The sequence below is a fragment of the Pseudopipra pipra genome, chromosome 3 (assembly GCF_036250125.1).
Source record: "Pseudopipra pipra isolate bDixPip1 chromosome 3, bDixPip1.hap1, whole genome shotgun sequence".
Lineage (NCBI taxonomy): Eukaryota > Metazoa > Chordata > Aves > Passeriformes > Pipridae > Pseudopipra > Pseudopipra pipra.
Window position 1 is genome coordinate 30,386,144 of NC_087551.1, and position 24,784 is coordinate 30,410,927.

The following is a 24,784-nucleotide window of genomic DNA, read 5'->3' on the forward strand; positions in this document are numbered from 1 at the left end:
TGTGATACAGTGCAATAGAATACAAGAATCTAAATATCCAGAGTAGCAAAAAGCAATTTGAGGGAATAAATAGCACATTTAATCACATTGTACTGAGTATTGACATCAACTGAGTTGCTTGATAAAGCTTTCAAAGCACAAATATGGTGAGCATTGATCATTTAACACTGCTTTTATTGGTAAAAATTATTAAGGGGATTTAGGTGGAGGATTTATTTGTTTGTTATAGCAGGGGTAGATGAGGTTAGTTATTTCACTTAATCTCTTTCTCAGTAGCTGAAGGCTTTTCTTAATTTTACAGCTAACTTTAAGTACAGAAGAATTCACTGGTTTAAGTAAAAATAACTAAAAAGAATAAAACTTCCTCTGCAGGAAAATACAACTCTGCAATATCTATTTTATAGTCAAGGAGTAGGTAGGGTGCTTTGGTTTGTTTGTTTCTCTATAAATATTTAAAACAGCAAAACTTTACTGTTACACTGTAATGTATTGCATACAATATCATTTCTACAATGCTACTAAATACTTTACAATTATTTTCATAATTCCCAAAAAAGTTTAATTTGTCATGGTTCTTTTGTGCTCACAGAGCAGTCTAATTCTCATGACCTGTGAATTCTAAATGTTTTTTTACATTCTCTGTTTAAGCATTTGACAACTGTTAATGAGTTAATTTCCTCTGATTAGTTTATTCTGTAGGTCTTCACTTGTAAGCAAAAGGATATTTTTAATTCAGAATGCATGCTAATATGATGTAGATAATCAGAGATCTGGGGAAAAAAAAAGTGAATCCTGCGGATTTTTTTTCTTTCCCTCGTATCCAGATGTACAGCTTAGTAAAGATTATGAACAAGTCTCTGCTTAGAAATGGTTTTAATTTGAAAACTTGAAAGGCATAATTCCATTCTCCCTCAGAACACACGCACTGCTGAAATTGTGCATTTAGCATTATGTTTTTCCTTTATTGTTTTCATTAATATCTATGTCATAATTTACTTATGGTTTGGAATAATTGGTAAACTGAAACAATATCATAGAACAGGATGAAAATTGATAAAAGAAGGGTAAAGGTGAATTATATGGGGCATGGAAGCCTAGTTAGAAATAATGAGATAACGAAATTTTAGTTAATTTTTGGTTGAAAATCAACAACCTCTACACTGTGACTTATGCTGAGTAGTTGTTGTGGTTTAGGAACTGTGCTCCCCAATTTAGTGCCCCCACCAAGACTCTCCAAACCCCGTACCGCTCTTTCTCTCACTCCCCTGCTTTCTCCCCCTTCCCCACTGCAGCAGGTGGAGAGGAGAATTGGAGGCACAAAAGGCAAAGATCACAGGTTGAGATGAGGACAATTTACTGGAAACAGCAATGAGATAAGAAAATGAACACTAACAGCAACACTACTAGTAACAGCATACAGAAAGGATTCATGGTAACAGGCAATACTGGATGGCTCCCTCTACCATGTTTTCTCAACTGGAAAGAACCCCTTCTCCCTGGAATAGAGTCCCTTTCACACCATCCCTGCAAGGACATGAGGTGGTATAGAATAACCTATGTGTCCTAGCCATGCCCCCTCGCAGCTACTGCAAAAATTAACCCTGTCCTGTCTGGAACCAGGACACTAGTAGAACTTGCAGAAGCTCTAGCACATGAGATATTTAAAACTGGGCTAGACAAACAGGAAAAATGGACTGTAGGGGACCAATTTTTCACTGGCAAAGACGCAGACTAGTGACCTAATATCTCCTTTCCACCGTTAGCACCTGTAAGTCTGTTTGAAAAAATACTTGGAATTCTCTATGTCTTTTAGTCTTACTTGGATTTCTTTTGTATCTAGCAGCATCAGATCATTATCCTATGAAAGTGCTTGACAGTAAAGAGCCTCATTTTCAGTTTTTCTTACTGGACAAAGTTAAATCTTAGGATATGTAGAGTCGCATTGTGCCTACTTGTTTACTTGCAGTAGAGAGAAGGACAGAACTCAGAAAACTTCCTGTCCCATGGGTCACAAAAAAAAAAAAAAACCAACTAAAATTGGCCAGCAGCACAAGGAATTTCAAATGATGGGAAAGCAATGACTTCATTGATTTTTGACATTTTGAATTCTAACTATTTGCATTTTGTGTCCTTTACAGACTGTCTCAAAGGAGAGATAACCCAGAGGCACATTCAGAGAGCAGCTCTAGGTAAGACCATAACATTTCAGGTATAGATAGGATGAATCTGCTTATGAGGCAGGTTGTATTTTCTATGACAGTTTTTGCCACAGTATTTCTGCAATATCCATGCCATAAAGAACATGGACTCTGTGAACTTTGCCTGAAATTTGACTCTAAAGGCATCTTATTTTATATGTGATGAGAAAAATAGTACAAAATTCTTATAGGTTTTGGAGTTTGGTTTCTGATGAGTCTAATTTGAATTCCCATTAACAGACATTGGTATGTCCTGAGACTGAGCTAGTAACCACGTTGCCACAGTCTGTCTAACATCCTTTTTAATTTTTCTCGTTCTGAGAGGGGCTGAAAGCATACACAGGTCATTTCTCTCGCATCTAGTTATAGGAGTTGAGAAGTTATTTCTTACAGTTTCTGTTGACACAGCTGTGAAGCTAAAAGTGTCTATGTAAGTTGTTCATATAAGTGTAAAGTCATCCAAATTTGTTTTAAGATGCTTAAAGCTGACTCCACTGACTTTGTACTGAAACAGCCTAGGAGTGTTCATGTGAGAATTCCACTTCTGGGACAATAAACTTCATCTAAAATTTGACAGAAAACTGCTGTTGCAATAACAATTTAGATCCCTCTTCATTTAAATCCATAAAAGAATCCCAAAATGTGCCTTCATAGACCTTCTTCACATAAAAGATGGAGCTAACTCAGACCAGATTGCAGTTGATGCATTTATTTCTGTGTCTACATAATACAGAGAACATTATTTGTCTCTTAATAAGAGGGAGAAAATTGAGGGACTTTCTTAATCCCAAAAGTCAGGCAAGTAAGTTACTGCAGAAAAAAAAATAGTTTCTCTTTCTAATTTACCCATGCATCTCAAGCTTTGTTGATGATGTTATTATTTTATACCTCTATCCCTTTTTATTTTGATAATCAGCACTGAAAATTAATGTTGTCCATGTCAATAAAGCCTAGGAGATAAACTCAAGTTATTTTGATCAGTATGAGAAGGGGAAATGAAGGAGCTGCTGATCTCCCTGGTGTCCAGTAACAGGACACATGGGAATGGTTCAAAGCTGCATCAGTGAAAGTTCAGATCTGATATTAGGAAAAGTTTCTTTACCAAGAATAGGCTTCCTAGATAGGTGATCAGTGTCCCATACCTGACAGTGTTTAAAAAGCACCCTCCCCTCCCCTCCCCTCCCTACTTTTCATAACATAGGTAAGCATAATTTTTCATGTCCTTACGAAATGCCATAGTAGTGACTTTACCAGCTATACATTTACATTGTAAATATTCTATTAGTATTCTAAAATGCAGCAGGCAACCTATGCGTTTTTGCCTTTTGTTTTAAGCACTGCTGTCTGCCTATCATCACAAAGTCTGGACTGCACAAATTATTTTTCAGTATTTTCATTATTCTTTTAAATACTCTGGTTATTTAGACTTAATATTTATTCTATGAGTTGGGGAGTATTATTTGCTTGCCTGTCTTTTTGAGTGAATGTTCTTCCAAGGAGTAACAGGTGTCAAGTCTCCCAGGAACTTCTCGACAACCAGAATGTCATCAAGATACTTTTACTGAAAACTGCGTGGTAAAAGTTCTAATTAAGAGTCTGTTGAAATCCCAACATGAAACAAAACACACCATTGTTTCAATTAGAAACCAAGTTAATATGTTCCAGCTGCCTTTTTTTTTTTCCTTAAAAAATTTTATGGTTAAAACTCTTGAAGAAGCTATTCTAGTTGGATTTTAAACAGTGTAGATTTGTTTCCCTCATGGCTGTGCTTAAGATGTGGATTTCTTATTGAAGGAAAACTCCACTACTAAGCCCATTGCTCTTAGCTGTCTTTTTTAAAACACCATATGCTGGAAGTTCACAAAGGACACAAATAGATGGGAGGTTTCATCAGAGACAAGGGATTGCTTCATGTTTGTCAGTACAGAACCAGAAACATTGAATATTTTGTGCAAAATTGCAAGATTCACTCTTAGGGTGACTTTCATCTTTATTAATTATAAAAATACTTTATTATACAAATAACTTCTTTTAGTTATCTTCAGTGAGATCTTTCAGAGTAACATGCTTAAAAATATTTTCAGGCAGGATTTAAAATTTCTTTTTCATGACAAACTGCATTTTTAGGAAGGATTTAAAATAAAATAATGTATACACTGCTTAAGTATTCACAGAGTGAAAAAATTGCATCATGAGAATGTTGCTGGGTGTAAAAGATAGGAGGGAAAAATTGCTTTTCCTGGAGTTTGCAGTGTTGTAGAAGAAATGTAGGGGTTTTATTTGATTCTAGTGAAATATTAAGATGCTTTTAACTAGCATTTCTGTAAAATACAGGACCTGATTCTCCATTTTCTTATTCCAGTTTTGCATAGATAGAGCATGACTGCAAGCAGGCTAGTGTAACGTTACTTGCCAGCACTGGGGGGAGACTGAATCCTAAGCTGGACCTGCCTGATGACATAGGAAATCCTATGATGTATTGTAATGGGAGGATGCTTCTATGGGGTTGTAGTCATGTAGCAAAGGTGTGTTTTGTACAATTACTTTCCATAACAGAAGTAACTGTGCTATGACTTGCACAGTTTTGCCTATTCAACTACATCTTGAGTAGAGGCCTCTGTTGGGTCAACTCTGGAAGTTAGGAAGTACCCTTGAACATACCCTTGACTGATCTGTCCATATCAGCAGAAATGTTTAGTAAATCTACAAGTCCCCCAGGCTGTTCAGTCAGCTTCAAGCAGATTGGGACATGCACAGAAGGATCATCCATTATGTACAGTCTGAAAAGTTTCCTAAATTAACATGAATGTTAGTCTGCGACCAGTGGTGCAGCATCTTCAGCACCTGATCACCGATCATCACTGATAATTATGGGTAATTTATCAGTTTAGTTTAAGTTTGCAGCTTTCCATTTCAAATAATTTTCTTTTCCTCACGTTTTCCATGAGACTCCCTTCTCTTTTTGTGTAAGTTTTGAAATCTGGGCTAGTAGCAATTCTTGCTAGTAGCAATCCTTTCTTTTGGAATTCTCCTGAAAACATCAAAAGATGGAAAAACCTTTCTGCTTCTGGGGAGGTTTGTTGAGACTAAATTACTATCTAGCTCCACTTTCTCTGTACAGCTATTTGAAATGAAAAAAAGTAGGAGAAATGTGGGTCTTTGTAAGGAATCTGCATCCTTTTTATGGATTTCGGCATTAAGGTGCAGTTTTATCAATATTTTATTAAAAACAAAAAAACAAACAAAACCTCCATTTGTTTTTCCTGGTTTTGTAACTTGAGTTTTAGAAATAAGATTCTTTATTTCTGCCATTATTCAAAGAGCTCTTCCAAAGTTCTTTTTTAAGCAAAATTCCTTTGATAAAGCCCATTCCTCATAAAAAATAAAATGACTAGGTGAGTCAGAAATAACAGATATATTTGAATCCCTGATATTGCATACCAGCATTTGATTTAGTATGGCAAATGCCTGAGAGCAAGGCTTTTGGCATGTTATTTTTATATTTGGAATTGTAACACATTTGTTTTAAGCAAAAATAGAAAAGTTTGTCCTTATCTTTGTACCCTCTGTAGCCTTTTCTATGTCATCTTTTCCTACATTTTCAAGGCTAGATACCTGTTCTAAAGGTATTAGTATCAGCTTATATCCTTTTTCTTGCCGTGATGGGTGTTTCTTTATAGCGTGTTTCATTCTGCTTACTCACCTTTCCTTGATTAGAAGTAAAAGAACATGATCAATACCAGAATAAAGCAGGGACAGACAGTGCTGTATAATTAATGTATCAGAGTACTCCTGCAGGAATATTCTAGCCAGTGTTAGGAAAGAATTTCAAGAAGCGATTCCTCCAGTACTTGTGGTGCTGTCACTACCATATATCCCATCTATACCTGATGGAAAGAAAATATGTTGTTTGACACATTTCTGTATATCTGAAGAGTTAGAATGGGGAACTGCTGCTCCCAGTTGTCCAGAGTTTTAGCTCATAGAATCATAGAATGATTTGGGTTGGAAGGGACGTTTAAATGTCATCCAGACCAACCTTCCAACCACGGGCAGGGAGAACATCTTTCACTAAATCGAGTTGCTCACAGCGCCATCCAGTCTGACCTTGAACCTTCCAATGTGGCCCATGACACTGGAAAAGTTGATCCACTGGGGTTTGTATCTGGTATATAAGTGTATGATAGTTCTCTGCAACCATTGCAGCGTTTTACAGACATATATAACATTAATTAGACTAATCATTATAACTGTCTTGAACTCATCTGCTGTGATCTGTGTCAATGGAAAGCACATCTCACTTCCAAACCGCTGTTTTGCATCGGAGTTGGGCTGTTATTTAAATAAATCCATATTTAAATAAAATGGCCTTGGTTTCTTTCACTTCTTTACATCTTGTAACTGAGATGACATTTAACATTTTTCATATGAAGCAGAAGATTCTTGATCTGTACTGATGGCATGAAATGAAGAGACACAAGTGTTTTCAATCAGAAAATGACAGAAGCTGACCAAACTGGCAGTTTGTGTTTTCCCACACAAATCCAGCACAGTCCATGGAGAATAATAGATGGCCTGTTTCAAGACCATCATTCTTGGTGCTGAAAAATGATATCTTATGTATGGGCTAAATAAAGCACTTTAGAGAAATAATCTCTTTGAAGTCCAGAACTTTAAGGGGTTTTTTTGGTTTGTTTTTTTCTATGGGATTTTTTTTGTGGTTTTTGGTTGGTTGGTTGGTTTGGTTTGGTTTGGTTTGGTTTGGTTTGGTTTGGTTTGGTTTGGTTTGGTTTGGTTTGGGTTTTTTTGTGGGAGATAAAGCAACATGTCCCCAGTACTACTAATCATCCAAAGGATAAAGAATGCCAAAGAGCAGTGTATTCAGTTTGCAATAGCCTCAGAATAAGGGAAAGATTTCTCTTAGCAAATCATAATTTTGATATGCACAATGTTTCTGTGTGTTATATTCTTCTATACATTTGTAGTTCAAATGTCAAACAACAGTGGTGTTTTTTATAAAAGTTCCCTGTACTTGTGCATGCAGGGAACTTATTTTATTCCTAGGGTGACCTCTAGCGGTATCAAGGCCACTGTTTTTTAGTGATGGGTTTGATTTCTTTAGTGTATTTCAAAGAAAATAGGAATTCTGAGAGTGACAGAAAGCTGGTAAGATTGTGCTTGTTAAAAAGGATGATGATTTTTCACTGTTGTTAAGACAAAGATACCAATAGCAAAACTTGATGAAAATTCAGAAACCAGTACCTCTTGGCCTTTTTTAAAAGTTTTACTCTGACAAAGATAAAGCTGCTTTTGAATTTGCATTGTAGAATTATTGTAGCATATTAAGTGCTTTTAGAAATATTTACCAAATCTGTTTTTAAGCAAGTGCTTGAAATATAAGTAGCTATATAGGACGTTACAGGTAGATTAGAGAAGCTTGTTATTGTAGTGTATTTAAGTCATTGCAGTTATTTCAGATTTGTCTTGGTGGGAAAAAGCATAGACTTTAGCCTGTGGTAACTGTGAAGTTAGACACCATAACAAACTTACTCTCTTGGTTTTGCATGCTGTTTTGTGCTTCAAGTCAGCACAGTTTATGGCTAAAACTATGAGCTCTTGAAGAGCTTTTGTATTTCTGTATCTACCAAGTCCTTCTGTAAAGATGTTCACAGTCAGGAAAAAGAACCATGGATTCGAAGCAGCAGCTAAACAAGCAGCAATGATTTTTTTCCCACAGTACCTGAAGTTTCTTCTTAGGTAATATGTTTTGAGGGTTTCTCACTATTACATTGGAATTAAGTTTAAAACTGTAAGAGTATGCACTGTAAGAAGACACTTAGCAGGTTTTTCTAGGTACAATGCTAAATTCTAGAGACAGGCATGAGTTTTCCCTTTCATTCTGTCTTCAAGAAAGAGAATATTGCATCTTTACTGGAAGTCTTTGCAAATATCTCCTCTTGAACTATCAGAGAAAATTCTGAGATTACTTGTGTGTTCCTATTAAGCTTCCCATGTGACCCACTCAACTTCAGCTATCATAGCTCAGAAAAGAGCAAAGACATCTTTGGATCAAGCGATATTTTTATTAGGAGTCATGAACTTGTAGCACAGCTATTCATTTCTCAGTTTTATTGACACTGACTTAGGCATTTCACTGTTGTTGGAACAGCTTGCAGTCTCTGTTAGCTTTCTTGGAATAAGTATTTCTTCTGAAATACTGAAAAGTTCAATGCAAATTGCATTATTATTTAGAGACTCCTGGTTTCTAGCAAGTAAGCAAGGCAGAATCTGGAGATAAAGCTCTCATTCTCTAGTTTGATCTACTAAATTAAAATATTAAGATTCTATGAGGATAATTACACATTGAAAGAGGTCATCAGAGAAGTTTGTAGGATCTCTGTCCATGGAGTTTTTCATTACATGTCTGGACAATCTAGTCTGATTCAGTTTTCACTAAACTTTGAGCAGTAGCTTGGACTGTGCAGCCTTTCAAGGTCCCTTCCACTGATTCTATAATTCTAAGGCAGGACTTGAAGTGGAGTGAGCAAAAAATCAACTTGGTTCTATACATACAGGCTACTGATTCTAGGCCTAAGCTTGTTTGCTTTAGCTTCAGTGTATCTTTGAGTAGCCTCTATTGGCTCTAAAAAGTTTGTAGAAAGTTTAACTAAGGTGCTGTACACTTCTTTCTTCCAACCATGTCCAGTGGGTATGTTGGGCAGCTTGACTAGTTCTGTATCAGTCAAGGCTTTCTCTGTGAAAGCTCTCTGAAATAAACAAAAGTTCTGTAATCTAATGAACTATAAACAACAAATGGAGCTCTTTCACATCTGTATTTCTTTGAGTTTTTCAAGGTAGTGGTCAAAACTAGAATAGCAATTTCTATCTATTCTGATCATATAAAGGATAGAGGGAATGAGAAATAGCATGGCTAATGTGACATCCAGTGTTTCAGAACAATCTTCAGATCTCATAAAAACTTCTCCCATTTTACTTTTTGCTGAAAGAGCCAAAGGAAATTAATTCACTGCTTTTCTGCTCAAAATTTTTTGCATATTTAAGATCACAGAGAATAATGTCTTCAAATAAGTAGCTATTAACAATATCCTACAAATGTGCAGAGGTTGGATGTACTTCTCCAGATAAGAATCTTATGCATAAGTTGTAATTGTTTCTGGATATATCAGGATTGTCTCTTCTCAGTATATGGTACAGAGTAATTCATCCAACAGCTACCAGAACATCAAACTCAATGTCCTTTCCTTCACAAGTCATAGAAAAGAGCTGAATTATGAGAAATCCCTAAATACCTCTTTATTTCTTGTACCTTCTTGAGCTGGTAGCCAGCACAGACAGCCCAGCTGTTCTGCAGCTGCAGCTGATAGGTGTGTGCATGGGAAGACCAGCAAAAGTGCAGCACTTGATGTGGGATATGAGTGTGGCCAGCAGGGATAGGGGGTCCCAAAACCATAATCTGGCCCCTATAACTGCCCAAGTTTTACATGATCCTAATCAAACACATATGCTAGAACACTGAACAACATCAAAATGGATCTTAAAGAATAACATTCCTGGTGACATGAAATCCTATATTGGAGCTTCAGAAATTTTCTGGAAAACTCATACAATATTTTAAAAAGCATTCAGGAAACTGTTTTAGAGGACCAATGGAGTAGCCATGTGAGAGGGTGGAAACGAAAATTTCTGTAGTACTTTTGTCTTTATTGTACGCTTAAGTGAGGTGAAGTCTTAACACATATCTCTGCTATTTGCACAGAAAAAACCACCATGTCCATGATAAAGGGGCTTCAGGCCTAACACCTTTTGTCTTCCTTGGGCCAAGAGTTAAACTAATCATTTTACAGTGCAACCCCATGCTCATAATATATTGATTTCATCAATAATGGTGTGTCTTCTTTCTGTTTTCTATCTCATCTACTTCTCTTTTGCAGATGAAAGGACTTTTACTAATACCTTGTAACAGAAAGATCAAAATTGTTCTAACTGATGCTGCCACATGCATTTATTTGGTTGGTATTCACTTCTTGAATCAAGGTCAAAACCTCCTTTATTGTCTAACTTGAAGTTACACATCAGTTTCAGGACCCGCCTATACACAGCTGAAACAGAAGCAGTGAAGTATAAAAATGTATGTTTATTTTTCTTTAATATTCTTGCAAATGAGGTTGCTATAAATTTAGCATACAGTCCAAAATCAATGCTTCTGTGCATTGTCATGAGTGTTTGTACTGACAACCACAGACAGAGTTCTACAGAGAATGCAGGTAAAACACCCCTTATATTTAGAAAACATTAGGCCTATTGAATTGATCCCACAGTTGCTGCATGCACTGAATTCCTAAATGTGACCTGCAAGTACAGGATTTACTGTGCATGGCTGTGTATATTCATGCACAATAAGGCTGGCACTTCTCAGAACCAGCAAGAAATATGGATGCCCTAAGCCTCACTATTGCTTCCGTGCTCTGTGACACTCAGCATGACTGCACCTGGTTTCAGTGCATTCTCAAGACAAATTGGCTGAAACTTTAAAAAATCTTTTATATTAGGGTTAGGGAAATTGCTCTAAAACCCACAATACAAACTCATCCAGGCACCAGGATATTTTTCTCTCCTCTTGGATTGGATGTGCATACTCATCTTTGATTTTGTATAAGGTACACACGTGGTGCCCAGTGACAAACATAGGCTGACATGGCCTAGGGGAGGAATAAAAAAGAAAAGGGGGGCAATTACTTGTAAGCTGATCCTTAACGATGGATGGGTAGTTCTGTTTTAAAAAACCAAATGACAACATATGGTCCAGTTTGAAAGCACTAAAGCCCGAGTTTGCCAAAAGCTCCAAAGCTGATAAAAAAAGCAGTAAATATGTTAAGGGATACTAAAGTGAATTCTAAATTTGGTTACTTCAAGTGACTATAAATTTAAGCAGATAAACACAAGACTATCTAGTGAAAAAATGAAAATATTTGACTGCAAAAGTACAGCTGGAGGGCAGGGCACAATGTTATTTGAGGCACAAGACAATAAATCCCTAGGAGTTTGACTTCTGGGATACACTCAGGTCGAGAAATATACGAGTGCCCCAGAGAGTATAAAGTTCAGGGTCACAGAGAGTTTCTTGCAAAATTTTCTGACTCTAGACAAGAATCTGCCAGAGTATTTCGTGTTGTTGCCAGCTTGCAGTAAACCATGGTGATAACACTTGGTATCTCATGCTAGAAATAGTGTTTTTCATCCATGCTTTCCATATTGCTTTACAATAGTGATCCAGTTAGCAGGTGCTGTAATTTCTTTCTGGTACTGTGTGTTTTGGTGATGTGGAATGTGCTGTAAAATTTACTACTTCCTGTGCTCCAAAATTGGCCCTTTCATTAGAATAAAATAATTATATCTTAGAATGCCTCTTAGCAATTCCTTATGCAAAAAAAGCCAAAAATCACAAACTTTTATGATATGAACTGTCAACTCATGCAGAGCTCACCTTCCTCTGTAAGCAGGCAGCTGGTATCAGTTGTATCCTGTTCCTCACTTTACCAAATGGGTTGTATGTGAAGATGAAACAAAACCAGTTAGCCCAAAAGTAAGCATAAAAGTTGCTATTTTATTGCCCAGCATAGCACTGTCAAAGTCTCTTCTTTACATCTTGTGACCTCAGTTTTCTTTAAAAAGACTTCACAATTTAGGATTCATAATTTTTGACACTCAGCTGTATGTGCAGTTATGCTAATGTAAAGAAACTAGTACTCCTTATCAGTACATTGCTGACTACTGACAAAATAACTCTGTTGTATAGAATTGGATGGAGGTATGCCAACAGAAACCCCCCCTAGTATATACAGAGCCAGTGTTTTCCTAAACATGCACATCATACCTCCCCTGCACCCCTGAAACCTGAATCTGCGTTATCCAGGATTAAATTGCAGTAACTCCATTTGTTTCCCAGGAGAAGTCACTGGGGCACTAAAAGTGCGTGTGGTGTTACACATCAATTGAATGGCTCATCTCAGCTGATGCACTGAAAGCATAGAGTGAGACTGTACAATCAAGTTTCATATGACAAACTGTCAATCAATGAATTAAAAGTCAACCCTGTGTGAACAAGGAGATACCACTTTGTGTTCTTCTGTGCAGTTGCAGAAAAGATATCTGATAATTAGTGTTTCGGCAGTAGCATCTCTACTTGTAGAGTAGAGATGTATTGTAATGTATTGTAATGTATTGCAGAATTTTTTAATTTATAAGGGCAAAAGTTGATGTGATTTTTCAGTGTTTAGCAATTTGCATGTACTTCCTATATATGTGGTTAATAAATGCTTTCTGTTCCTGCATGGAAAGGCAGAAATATACAATAAAAAGAAACTCTTTAGAGGAATAAAAACCTGGAGCAAAAAGAAAATATTTCTTCTCAGGTATCTGAATTAAATTTTTTGAGTAAATATTATGCTTTTTATTCACTCAGTTGTCCCTCTTATGTTATTTTAAAATAACTGAGCCTATGTACTGAAGAACATTAACATTAGACATGAGCCAGTAACCTCTGCCTTACCTTTCTCATGTCAGCTGTAGCTGAAATCGCCTGGACTGGTAAGAGGAGAGGGGTGTGAGGCAGCAGCAGGAGCCCAGGGGCAGAAAGAGGCCACTGCAGGGATTCAGGAAAGGTAAAGAGGAGAGGGGAGAAAAGAAGTAGAAGGGAAAGAGGAGAAGGCAGAAGCAGCAGAAAACATAAGAGTTGAAGTACAGTCCACCAGACCTTAGATGTCTTTTGCTCGGATCAGGAAAGAGCCATGTGTATGCTTGTATATATTACAGTAGGTAGATTCAAAAAGGTTTAGTCTTTAGAGCAGAAAGTTATTCAGTTAACAAACACATTGTTGCAATGAGCAGGCATAAGAAAAAGCTGAAATGGAGACTGTAGCAGCTTGGGAAAAGGCACTGGACATCTTACAAAGGAGTGCCCCTGTAGGCATGTCCTGGACTTAATTTACCACTGGATTTAATCTGATACTGTGATCAGATCTCTTCTGCTTTTGTGACACGAGCACAGTGATGGATGTCTAAGTTGTAGCCATTTATCCAATGCTGGTTTTGCTGCTGGGGCCCCATCAGCTTGCAGTATACTCATTTCTTTCTATTCATGAAACTGTGCTGCTTGCCTTGCCCATAGCTGTGTTTCTGACTTTCATCACTAGCTGGAGATAATGGGTGTAATTTTATTCAGGGGTGGAGATGATGGGGCCTGTTTATGATAAAGGTTCTCATCTCATATAAAAGGCTTTATTATTTCTGAAGGTAACTTGCAACAAAATAATCCCTTCTACAGCATGTAATCAGCAGAAGAAAAACATTTTTCATGGTGTTTTTATGTATAAGTGGCAAAATTATGCCTAAGTTTTGCTGACCTTTCAGAGCTAATGTATAAACATTTTTCCAAGTACTAGATGTCCTAATAAATCAAGGAAGGAAAGCTATATTATGGCCTTGCATCACTCTGTAATGACTAGAAGAATTTGGTGATGTTTTCATGTAGGGAAGTCCTCACTTCAGAAACAGTATTAACATTTTAAGATGCTACAGTCTTCCACTCCGTATTATTTCCCTTGCTTATAAGGGGCTAGAACTGCTACCTCATGAACTCAGACACTGTTACAAATTGTGAAAATAGGACAAATGCACTTCAGTGTTCTCAGAAGAGTCCCCTTTAACCACTGCTGAAGTTGGGTCACGCTGGGTCTGGCTGGAATATTCATGGAAACATACTAAGGATTCTAACATGGTCTGTGAGCATGGCTCAATTAGGAGGAAGTATCTCCCTAAATCATTTCAGTTTGTTCCACAAGAGCATATTTCTCTCAAGCCTGGATTCTGTGTATTTGTGAAGGTCAGAACAAGTGTGAAGCCTCAGGAGCTCTGCAGTGAATGTCTCCTCACAAGTTCCCTGTGTAGCTCTGTGCTTTCCCACATTATGCCTTCTCTTGGGGATGAAATCTGACAAATCAGAAAATCCTCGTATGCTGTAATCATGGAAAGGTTTACTGCTTTCCACAGAGGTTCTGACATGATTGTGATGGCCTTCTTATTATCTGTTGTGTTCAGGTATGGCTTGTTATACAGTGCCACTGTTGTAGCATCTCCTCTGCCGTGATGTTTTTACCTTGTGCATTCACTTTAACATTCCAAGCAGTTTGTATTTTTATCTTTTCAGAGTACCCTCTCCGCCACAAATGTCTTCACCCTATTCTTCTTTTGTAATCACATGCAGCAAAGCCTTTCAATGTACAAAATGAGAATTCTGCATGGCCTTTGTCCACCTTGACTGTCTGTATTAACATGCTTGACTTAAGTATTCTAATGAAATAAAATGCCTTTCAACTTAATCTGTATTAAGCTATAGGGTGCTACAACAGAAGATTAATGTTTTCAGCTGATGTGCTTAGAGGCAGAGAGGGGTCATTACTGCCCTCTTGTTCCAGACAGAATTCCTTTCCTTAAAGAGAGGGTGCATTCCTCAGGCCTTGTGACAGGCTGACATAGAATTTATTTTCTTGGCAGAAATAATAGTCAGGGTGGAAACTTGCATGTATTGTACAGCAAATCTTTTGTTTCTTTCATTTTTCTTGAGTTAAAAAGGTTAAACATGTTTTCTTGGGAACCTAAAACTATTCTCATTCATCCTAGAAACAGAAACTGTTGTAATACTAGGAGGTAACTTTACATTTCCTTTCACTGATGAACATATAAACCATGATGGAAAGACTGTTTTGTCCTCTCTCATAATAAGCATATTGTGTATTGCATGCTCACTAGCTCTGTTACAGGATAGGAAAATCCTAAACTGGTTTCTTAGATTAACTTAGACTACTCAAGGTATTTCCTCAGTTCTCCTTTACCTTGAAAATTTTCTCACATAGTTTCAGGATGTTTTCCTTATTTATACCAATTGTCTGAATTTATTGCTTACCAAAGTGATAATTTTTCTTTCAAGATTTGTCTTTTACTTGTCCTTCTGTTACTTTATTTCCAAACACCAACACAGCTACTGCTGTCTCTTTTTGAAACAACTTCTGGTCTTCTCTTTGTAGCCAAAACTGCCAGGTTGAATGCATTTGATAGGGTATTATACCAAAGATGAACATTTAAACTGACAACTTGCTTTTATTCATGTCTAAAATCAGTATTCCCATCTCTCCTGGAAAAAAAAATTAAAAGCAGCTTAATTCAAATCCCTAGTTGTCAAGTGTCTCCTCTACTAAGTAAGGCCTAAATAAGGAATTTGAAGAAGCATTTCCAGAAGAGAGAAATGGTTAATGACCCCCATTTTGTTAACTACCTCTTAAAAAGTAGTTTTTATTCTAATTAGAAGTTGCTTCTTTGGACATCATATGGTCGTTGCTTACATCTGAACATTTCTCCTATAGCTGTTTCAAGTCCTTCTGAAGAGTTAAATATGTTTGATCCAGTAGAAGAGAAACTTAGAATGCAAATTGAAGAAGAAAAAAAAAGGTATTACTTCTGCCTCAGACTTCTGCTATCCTTCAGAAGATAAATTATACTGATAGTATATTCCAATTACAATTCTGCACACACAGTTACCCTCAGGGTTTTCTCTGACATTTAAAAAATGTCAGCTTTGTGGTTCACTAATAGTTTTTAAATTTGTGTATATGCTGTTGGTTTGTCTGTAAGATGCCACAGTAGATGACTGGGGAAAATTTATGCTTGGGCTAAAAGCTAAAAATAAATAAAACCAGCTTAATATCCTCCCCGAGGCTTAGTGTTCAAAACTTGTTCTTTGAATCCAAATGTATTATGAACCTTTTTGGTTGATTCAGAAAAGTCTTGCCTTTCTTGACCTAAGGAAAATCTTCAGGTTATACGGGATTGACCAAGTGTAAATAACATGAAGGATACACATTTGTTAACCAGTCCTTGTTCTAATGTTGCTGTAGCCAGGAGTATAAAAGAAAATAGATGCAAGGATATCAGTTCTAAGTGTTTTACTAGCATTTGTCTTATGCGCAATCTCTGAGGAAACTTCTGGCTCTTTCATACTCCTGGTAAATCTCCAAGGATATGTTAGCCAAGAGGCCTGCTTAATGAAGCTTCCATCTGAAAGGGGAATCCATCTCAGCTCCTATCTGAATCCAAGCCCTGGTGGGGTTCTTTATTAATAGTAACATGCTGAGTATTCAAAAGAAATATTTTACATAGTTGATTGAACCTATATTTTAATTGTTAATCAATATTGATCCCATTTGAATTTCACTAATTTTTTTATGAAATAAAAGGTTTTGGAGATAAGTTTCTTGCACTTATAAAAGCTTTAATAAAACATGAAGCTTTTATAAAACATGACATGCTTCCTTCTACCATCTCTCTGTGTCCCCTGCATCTCTGATTATTATTTATTATTTTATAGTTTAAATCTGTAACTGTTCTAGGTAGGATAAACCTTTCTTCAGATATATGTTGAAAGATCTGTAATACACTTTCTTCTTCTCATATTAGTTATAAAACAATGTTCAATCGCTTCAAAGGGCTGAAGGTAGAGATTGAGCACCTACAGCTTCTTATGGAAAAAGTAAAGATGAAGATGCAAAAAGACTTTGAAGTCTGGTGGTCTGAAGAGGCAAAAAATTTACAGGTATGAAATCACTTTATATTTCTTCCATTTTCATGTAAATATAACATCTTCAATCATTTCTTAAAGTAGTTAATTGACTAAATAGGAAGGAGTATGATTCAGGGTCTGGTTCACCTGTGCTTATGCTTATGTAAATTGGACAAAGATAATGTCCAGTAATAAATTGGACAATGTGAAGCTAACACAAATAAAGAAAAATCATTTCTTTCTTCTCTATTTTTCTGTTTTTATGTCCTCCCAAAAAAATTGATAGGGAAGAATGAGCCCAAAATGCCAACAATTCTGAAGGAACATTAAACAAATAGAGAAGATTGGGAAAAATAATCTTTTTTCATGCTAGCAAAACTGTGATTTCATCAGATTTATTCCAGCAAATGTAGTTGCTTTTTTTCCTTTGTTTCAAAGACTCCAGTAACCTTTCAGCTTCCCTAAGCTTCCAGAGGGTTAGCAGCTCTCAGCACAGACTGTGTTCCCTCACTCTCTAGCTGAGGCCCACCAGTGTTTAAGAACCCAGCAGAAACAGTGCTCTAATTCAATGACTTGTGTAAAAATGAACTAGAGGTGTCATTTTAAACAGCGTATCAGAAATTCATAATACAGTCTGAAGACTACACTCAACTGAAACAATAACACAGCTTTCTTATGCTCCTCTTCTGATACTTTTTTAATGACTTACAAGTAGTGACATGGCATCTCCCAATGAAGCACTGCCATGAAACATATGTCAGCCTCATGAAAAGAGTACAGTCCATCCCATATCATTTATTATTACCTGGAAAGAAGATTTACCCCTTGAGGAAAAGTTGTTATAAACAAAGAAATGTTTAGCCCATTTTTTGCTTAATTCTTGTGAGTATAAATTAAACTGTATTTTTAAGAAAACACCCTAAAGTTAATACAGAACTGAACATCAGAAACTTAGTTATCCATACAGTGCCACCTAACTAGCTTAACTTCAAGTTATCATCGCAAAATACTTTTCACATTAAAATCCCTCACCGTACTAGTGGCAAAGAGGATAATGTTTTAGTCACCCTCCTGTCTAAATATTTAGGCTTTTCAAAGCACTGCAAGTAATATTCTTGAATCCACTGGAGCACATTTTTCGGTATCCCTTAACGAGAGCTCCAAGATGCAGCCTCTCATGATTCATCAACAGAAGACTAGAAAACTGGAAAAAGTAATTGGGACTGATTTCTTGGATCTTGACCTATCTATACATCTGAGCTGCCTATGAAACTGAAACCAGTAAACACATGCTGTTACATATTAAAAAACTGTAACTTGAGCTTAAAAATACTTGAACCAATTCTAAATACTTTTCTCTTTATTCAGAAGTGTTTGTGCAAGTGGAGAAAATACTGTACGATTCAAACTCGGTGTTTTCTGAATGAGTCATTGCCTACCTTGTTATTGCTGAAACCTATAGGCCAGTATTAAGAACTCTAAAAAAAATCCTCTCCTACCTAATTTTGTTTTTTGATCTAAAACCAGCAGGAAAAGCCAGAGATGGTTACATCACCAAATACTGTGACTGTTTATCCCCAGTTTATCAAATCCTTGCAGCATCTATCAACTAACAGGTAAATTGGTTATTTTTCTCTTCCTTTTCATAGAAGTGCAGTTCACCAGAATGCTTTTGCAAATATCACACTAAAACATTGTATTTACAGTTACAACAGAAATGACTGTGTAGAAAATGAATTTTTATCATTCAGTCATTTTGCAGTCATATTGAAGGTAACTTACTGTACATCAGTTCTTTTGACTTGTTGGTCTTGGGACCCTGGAAACCTGTCACTAGGGACCCCATGACAGATAAGAAACGCAAGCTTGTTATCAATCAACTCTGCTGTATGAGGAGACTATATCTCCTTTGGAATGTATTCAGGGGGCTACAAATCAAAGATGATTAAAAATTTATTTAATATATAGCCTAGATAGATTAGTTGTTGAAAAATGTCACGGTGTTACATTTATACAGCATATTATTACACAATGATATTACATTTGATATTATAGAATGCTGGTGCATCCTCTACGGTAGGAAAATGTAATCATCTTGTTAGTTTCATCATCAGTCACTTCTGATTTCAAAACGTCTAATTTAAATTTGCAGTAATAAATCTTCCATAGCCATCAAGAAAAGTAGAGTGGAACAAACCACATACCTGACTGTGCAGTTTCCATATTCATGGATAATAAATTTCCTCTATCCCTCCCCACCTTTCTCTTGCTCTCTTTTTCTCCTTCTCTCTCCCTGCTTCTCCTTATACAGTTACCATTTCTCTGATGATTGAATTTAAGAATTGGACTCAGTGATCCTTCTGGGTCCCTCCCAACCCAGAGTACTCTGTGATTCGACCTACATTTTCTCTTTTACAGCAAACACAATATATTCTCCGTACCGTTAAATAATGAATACTGAATTTTCTTAAAACTGTAAAATATATTCTAAGTTGTATTTTAAACTTCCCTGTATCTGTGGCAAATGCTACAGATATCAGTACAGAAAATTATAGACATAGTCCTTTAAAGTTGTCTAAGAAGACATTTTCAGATGTCTTAAAATGATGAAAACCAACTCTAGTCTCCTCTACTTTGCTTCAGTTCTTATTCTGTGTTCTCTCAAGACTTAAACACTATTCACTTGGCAAATGGCTGTCAGGTGTTAGGCCTAATTTGAGCTGTTCATTTCTGGTGTTAGGCTGAAGGTTATTTGTCCCACAGAAAAGATGATGGAACAAAATGTGAGAGCATTTTTGGTCTGTCAGCACAAAGTATCAGGAACAGTGTGGCCAGCAGGATCAGGGAAATGATTCTTCCCCTGTACTCAGCACTGGTGAGGCCAAACCTGGAGTACTGTGTCCAGTTCTGGGCCCCTCAGTTCAGGAAGGATATTGAGGTGCTGGAGCAGGTCCAGAGAAGAGCAACGAGGCTGGTGAAGGGACTTGAGCACAAGTCCCATGGGGAGAGGCTGAGGGAGCTGGGGTTGTTCAGTCTGGAGAAGAGGAGGCTCAGGGGAGACCTCATCACTCTCTACAACTCTCTGACAGGAGTTTGTAGCCAGATGGGGGTTGGTCTCTTCTCCCAGGCAACCAGCAGTAGGACAAGAGGGCACAGTCTTAAGTTGTGCCAGGGAAGGATTAGGTTAGATATTAGGAAGAAATTTTTTACAGAGAGAATAATCAGACATTAGAATGGGCTGCCCAGGTGGCGCGTTCACCGTCCCTGGAGGTTTTTAAGATGAGACTGGATGTGGCACTTAGTGCCATGGTCTAGTAACCACAGCAGTGTTGGATCAGGGGTTGGACTTGATGATCTTGGAGGTCTTTTCCAGCCTGGTTGATTCTATGATTCTGTGAAAGTCAGCCAAATTAGCTCAAGAAATCCATGACTGTCACTCTCTTTAACTTTGTACTGCGTTAACTAAGCACCTCTTGCACAACCTCTCTGCCCCCCCGAACCTAGGAAACAACAATTTTCAGTTGGTGTCTTGATGCATTGCTTGGGACAGTGATACCTTTTGCAGTCTGAATTAGAATTTAAAAGAACATATGGTAATGCCCAGGCACTTTCCAGTGCAATGGGAGACTGGTCTCCAGCAGCGGTGCATCTTCCATCCCCTACCCTAGCTCAGAAGCAAAATTTCTGTATTCTGTATTCTGATTTCTGTATAATTTTTATTTAAGCTTTTCTATCAAAGGCCTTTACTGTTAATGTTTATTACTGGAGGAGAGGTCTCAACAAAGTCTGTCTGGCATTTTGAATAGAATGGTGTCTTGTTGCTTTCAGCTGCCAAGCTTACTGCCCCACATAATTTCTTGCAAAAAAAGCAGATGTTCTTTACAGTGAAGTTTCTCTGTGTCTAAGTAATGGGCGTGTTGGCTGAGACTGACTGTATGATCCTTGCATACATATCACAGTCACAGAGTATTCATCTTCTGGAACTTAAATCTTAGATGGAGTCAGAATGAATATAGTTTTAATTTCCCATCTCTATCAATATTCTTGCAATAATCTTTAGAAGTCAACTACTCTTTCCTTCCTACAGTTTTAGAAAGTTGATCTTATTTTATGTTAGGCTGTTCAAACATTTCCAGTGTGATGTATATGGAAATAGAAACATTATTTCTGCTTTTTGTGAGACAGGAGCTGGAGGCTTAACATCCCACTGTGCATGAAAATTTACTTTTTCCCCTACCTGATGTAATAACATTTTAGAGTAAAAGTTTTCAATTTAACAGGCTTTAAGAGAATAAAATAGAGAAAATTTATTTCCCAAGGATTTCCTTGACCCCAGTTGACACAGGAGCTTAACATACCAGTTCCTGTGATGGTGTAGAATGAGCCCAGCTACAGTTGCTCCTCTTAGTTGAGTAGTCCTGAGACACAAATGGCTCTACGTTCCTAACTCACCTAGAAATGAACAATCACTCTTTGAAATTATATTGTTATCTTCATCCAGCAGAATAACCAGTCACAAAAGAAAAAGCTGACATAAATTGTATTTGAAGTAATGTGGTGTAAATAAAACCTATTTACAAGATGGAATTCAGTTAATAAGCGTGTTCAATAGATGTAAGATCTAAAACTTAGTGGGCTGCATGTCAGAAATCTAAGACTGCTGTTGACCGAGTAAGTGTGCAGTAAAACCTTTCAGACAAACTCCTGAATATGAATACAGTCCTCAGGATTAGAAATAACAAATTATCTATCTCAGCCTACAAAGGATACAGGTATAGTCTATAACCTTTTTTGAGATTTTTATATGTTTTTGAGCAAAATCTTTTGATCACCGTGTAGCAAACAATTTGTGTGGATTGTTATTTTTTGACACACCTTAGTCTTGTTATCAGAGAAAATTAAGCCTTGGGAGAGCTCACATCATATTTTATACTAAATTAATTTATAACTAAAATAACAGACAAAGGAAGCTGGTAATCCTTTTGAGGCTTAAGAAGGATACACACATATAAAAGGCATTTGATTCATGGCCAAACATCTCTCTTTTTACAACTGAAAAAAAATTACTGAATTGTTAAGTGTTGAAATGAGTGTGTGTTAATAAAAGAGTTGAACTGTATTTCTGCCTCAGTCAGTAAGGTTTGAAAGCTTGTAGTGATAACTGCAACTCATACTGTATATATGTTTATGTCTCTTAATGGGTTCCTGTCAAGTCTGCAAAAAGACTCAAAATGCATGTTGGGCTCAGCACTCCAGGTGTGCTTCACTTCAGCATTCAAGCACAGCATTTTGTTTTTCCTGATATAGTCTTCTCCCACAATGCCTTTCATTAAGGAATTTGTCAGGTTCTTGTCTATTCACGTTACTTCTCTTACTGAACATTTAATTTCAGTAGTGTTAAACTGTTCTTGTATTCCCCTCAAATCAAGCAAATAGTTATTCAAATCTTATCAAAAGTTTTGGATTTTTTTCCTTCTCTCAGAAGGAATGCATTCCAGTCTCAGTCAGATCTTTCTTAACCTTACTCATTCCCATTTACTGAATCTCATTTGTCCTATTCCAGCCAGACCCAAGTATGTTAAATCTCAGACTCCTTGGCTGTCCTATTTCTTCTTCAAAATCTTCCTAGCACTTTAGATTCCCCTGGAGATATTTTCAGATAACTCTTCATGTTCTCTGATGACTTTGAGCATCAGATTTTCTAACAATTATTGTCCTGGATTACAAAATTTCCTTCCTGTATTAATGCTGTGTGAAACAAGGGCAATGTTTACATGTTTTGCAGCATTTTCAGTCTAATTATTTTTTATTCCTGCCAATTTTCCTCAATGTTACATGATGATAAAATATAATCTGGGAATAACATCATCAATTAATGACATTTCAAAGGTTTTCACATTCTGTGGTGACAACTTGAACAATGTGTCTGTGAATTTGCAAGCTAGGCCAAATTTGATTTTGTAACCAACTACTAAAATGCTCAGCTTTTAAGCAGCTTGAATCTTTCCTGTCTTTACACAGAACATCTGTTCCCCTCATGTCCAAGGCTCAGATGACCAGAGAACTGCAACTGAGGGTTTTTTAACATTACAGAGGTTGCACACCTTCGAATTTTTCACTTTCTATTTTAATCTACCTGATTTTCCACTATTTTTCAGCTGACAGATTAAGCATTCATACTATGAGATGTATCATCTCTCCAGTTTCTCTACCCTGTGTGCTTGATGGAGCTGATCAGTCCATGGGTCAGTTGTTTCTGGTCCTTGGGTTCCTGCAGCAAGGGAAGCACTGCTGCAACACTATGTACATTTCTCTAGCTGCTGCTCCATGCCTGACTGAGAAATATACCCCCAATAGAGGATACTCCCTCTCTCCCCCAAAAAAGCAAGTTATCCACTGGGTGGAACTTCAGGTATGAGGTTAAAAAAACAAACTTGAGAAACAAAAAGAAACAAATCTGACAGACTATCTTTAATCTCCAGAAAAAAAGCAGGAATTTTCTAAAGTTGTCAGGAAACAGTGTTTTGAGACTTCTTAAATTCAACTCAAGGAAAAATCAGATAGATTCAGAATGAAAATGGGAATTATACATTATCAAAACAACCTAAATGATGTTAGAGCTTAGGAGACAGACAAAGAGACAGGCCTTATATAGCTTGTATGTCCATCCAAATCCAAAATGTGATCCAGGAGTGACTGTTTGCACATTACAGAAATTTTGGTTCAATGGCACCTCTAGAGATCTCTAGACCAACCTCTTGCTTGAAGACAATCATCACACTAAAGTGGGTCAGCTATGGTTTTGTTTGGCTTTGTTGAGCATCCTGAGATGTCCAGTCCTTCAGGCTTAGCACACAGAGAGTCATATCATCACCCCCACCCCATGCTGTTATAATGACTTTCCAATAAATTTTGAGCATTACTAGAAAATTTCTCATCACTGGAACAGCATCTAACACTCAGATGAAGGAGGAGAGTCCTGACATCTAAGAACAGTCTAGGAGCAAGTTGCATCTGAGCATACAAACCACTGCACATATCCTGCAATGCCATTATTAGCGCTTCAGTACGAAAGATGCAAATTATCCCCATACAGACCATCCTTCTAGCCTAGGGGTTAAACAAATCTCTGGGATACATAAAACATGGATTTGAGTTGTGCCAAGCTGAGGAACTCATCTGTTAGATTAGTACACTAATTATTAACCTCATGTGGAAGTAGCACTTTGAGTCATTTTAAAAAACAGTTATAAGATGCCTTATACATTTTCTTAAGAGTTTGCATCCCACATCAAAAATGTCTGGCTGCAACCCCAGAGGCAGAGGATAAAAGGTTAAGGTCCATCTCTAAGCACAGTAATGTTAATTCCCTGATTCTGGCATCATCTCTTTCAGTGTAAATGTTTTTTTTAATATCACCTTTCTTGGGTACCCAATTCTCCCAAAGCACCCTAAGGCAAATTTTGGCATATTGTCCCTGGGTCCAGGAATCCATTTGAAAGTGACATCCCTAGAGATAAAGCTTTGCCACACCTGTAGTGTCTAGGATTTTTTAATTGTTCTGAATCTAAATCCCCTTTAAAATGGGGATTTAACAATTTTGAATAATAAGTTTCATTTAAATTCAATGGAAAAAAATAGCTCCAACTATAAACTACTGCAGTTTAAAAATAAAATACTTCAGCTGACTCACAGTATTTGTAAAATTATACATTCTATGTATGACAAATATAAAGCAAATAAGCTTATTCCAATTAAAAGAAAGCAATGAAAAATAATCACATTAAGTCACATTACCTTACATTTGTTGTAGGCTAAGAATAGAGTCGTAGATGGTTGCTGTGGTTTAGTTGATGTATAGTGATTTATTAAACCATGATTATATGACTTGGATGCCTAGGTATCTCAAGGTACTAACACAGAGTGCTTTTAGAAAACTGAATTTAAAAGCCTA

At 36.8% G+C, this 24,784-nt stretch overlaps 1 protein-coding gene across 3 annotated transcripts in view; it reads left to right on the plus strand.

The window, feature by feature from the left end:
- The window catches only part of KIF6 (kinesin family member 6), a 152,158-nt gene that overhangs the window by 119,652 nt on the left and 7,722 nt on the right, over positions 1-24,784 (plus strand). For 2 of the 3 annotated variants that reach the window (XM_064648467.1, XM_064648465.1), the window contains 4 exons: positions 2,139-2,189; positions 15,638-15,722; positions 16,728-16,863; positions 18,358-18,446. In XM_064648467.1, coding sequence (XP_064504537.1) covers positions 2,139-2,189; positions 15,638-15,722; positions 16,728-16,863; positions 18,358-18,446 — 361 coding nt within the window. The remainder of the gene's footprint in view (positions 1-2,138; positions 2,190-15,637; positions 15,723-16,727; positions 16,864-18,357; positions 18,447-24,784) is intronic. The other variant, XM_064648466.1, reaches the window with a different exon arrangement.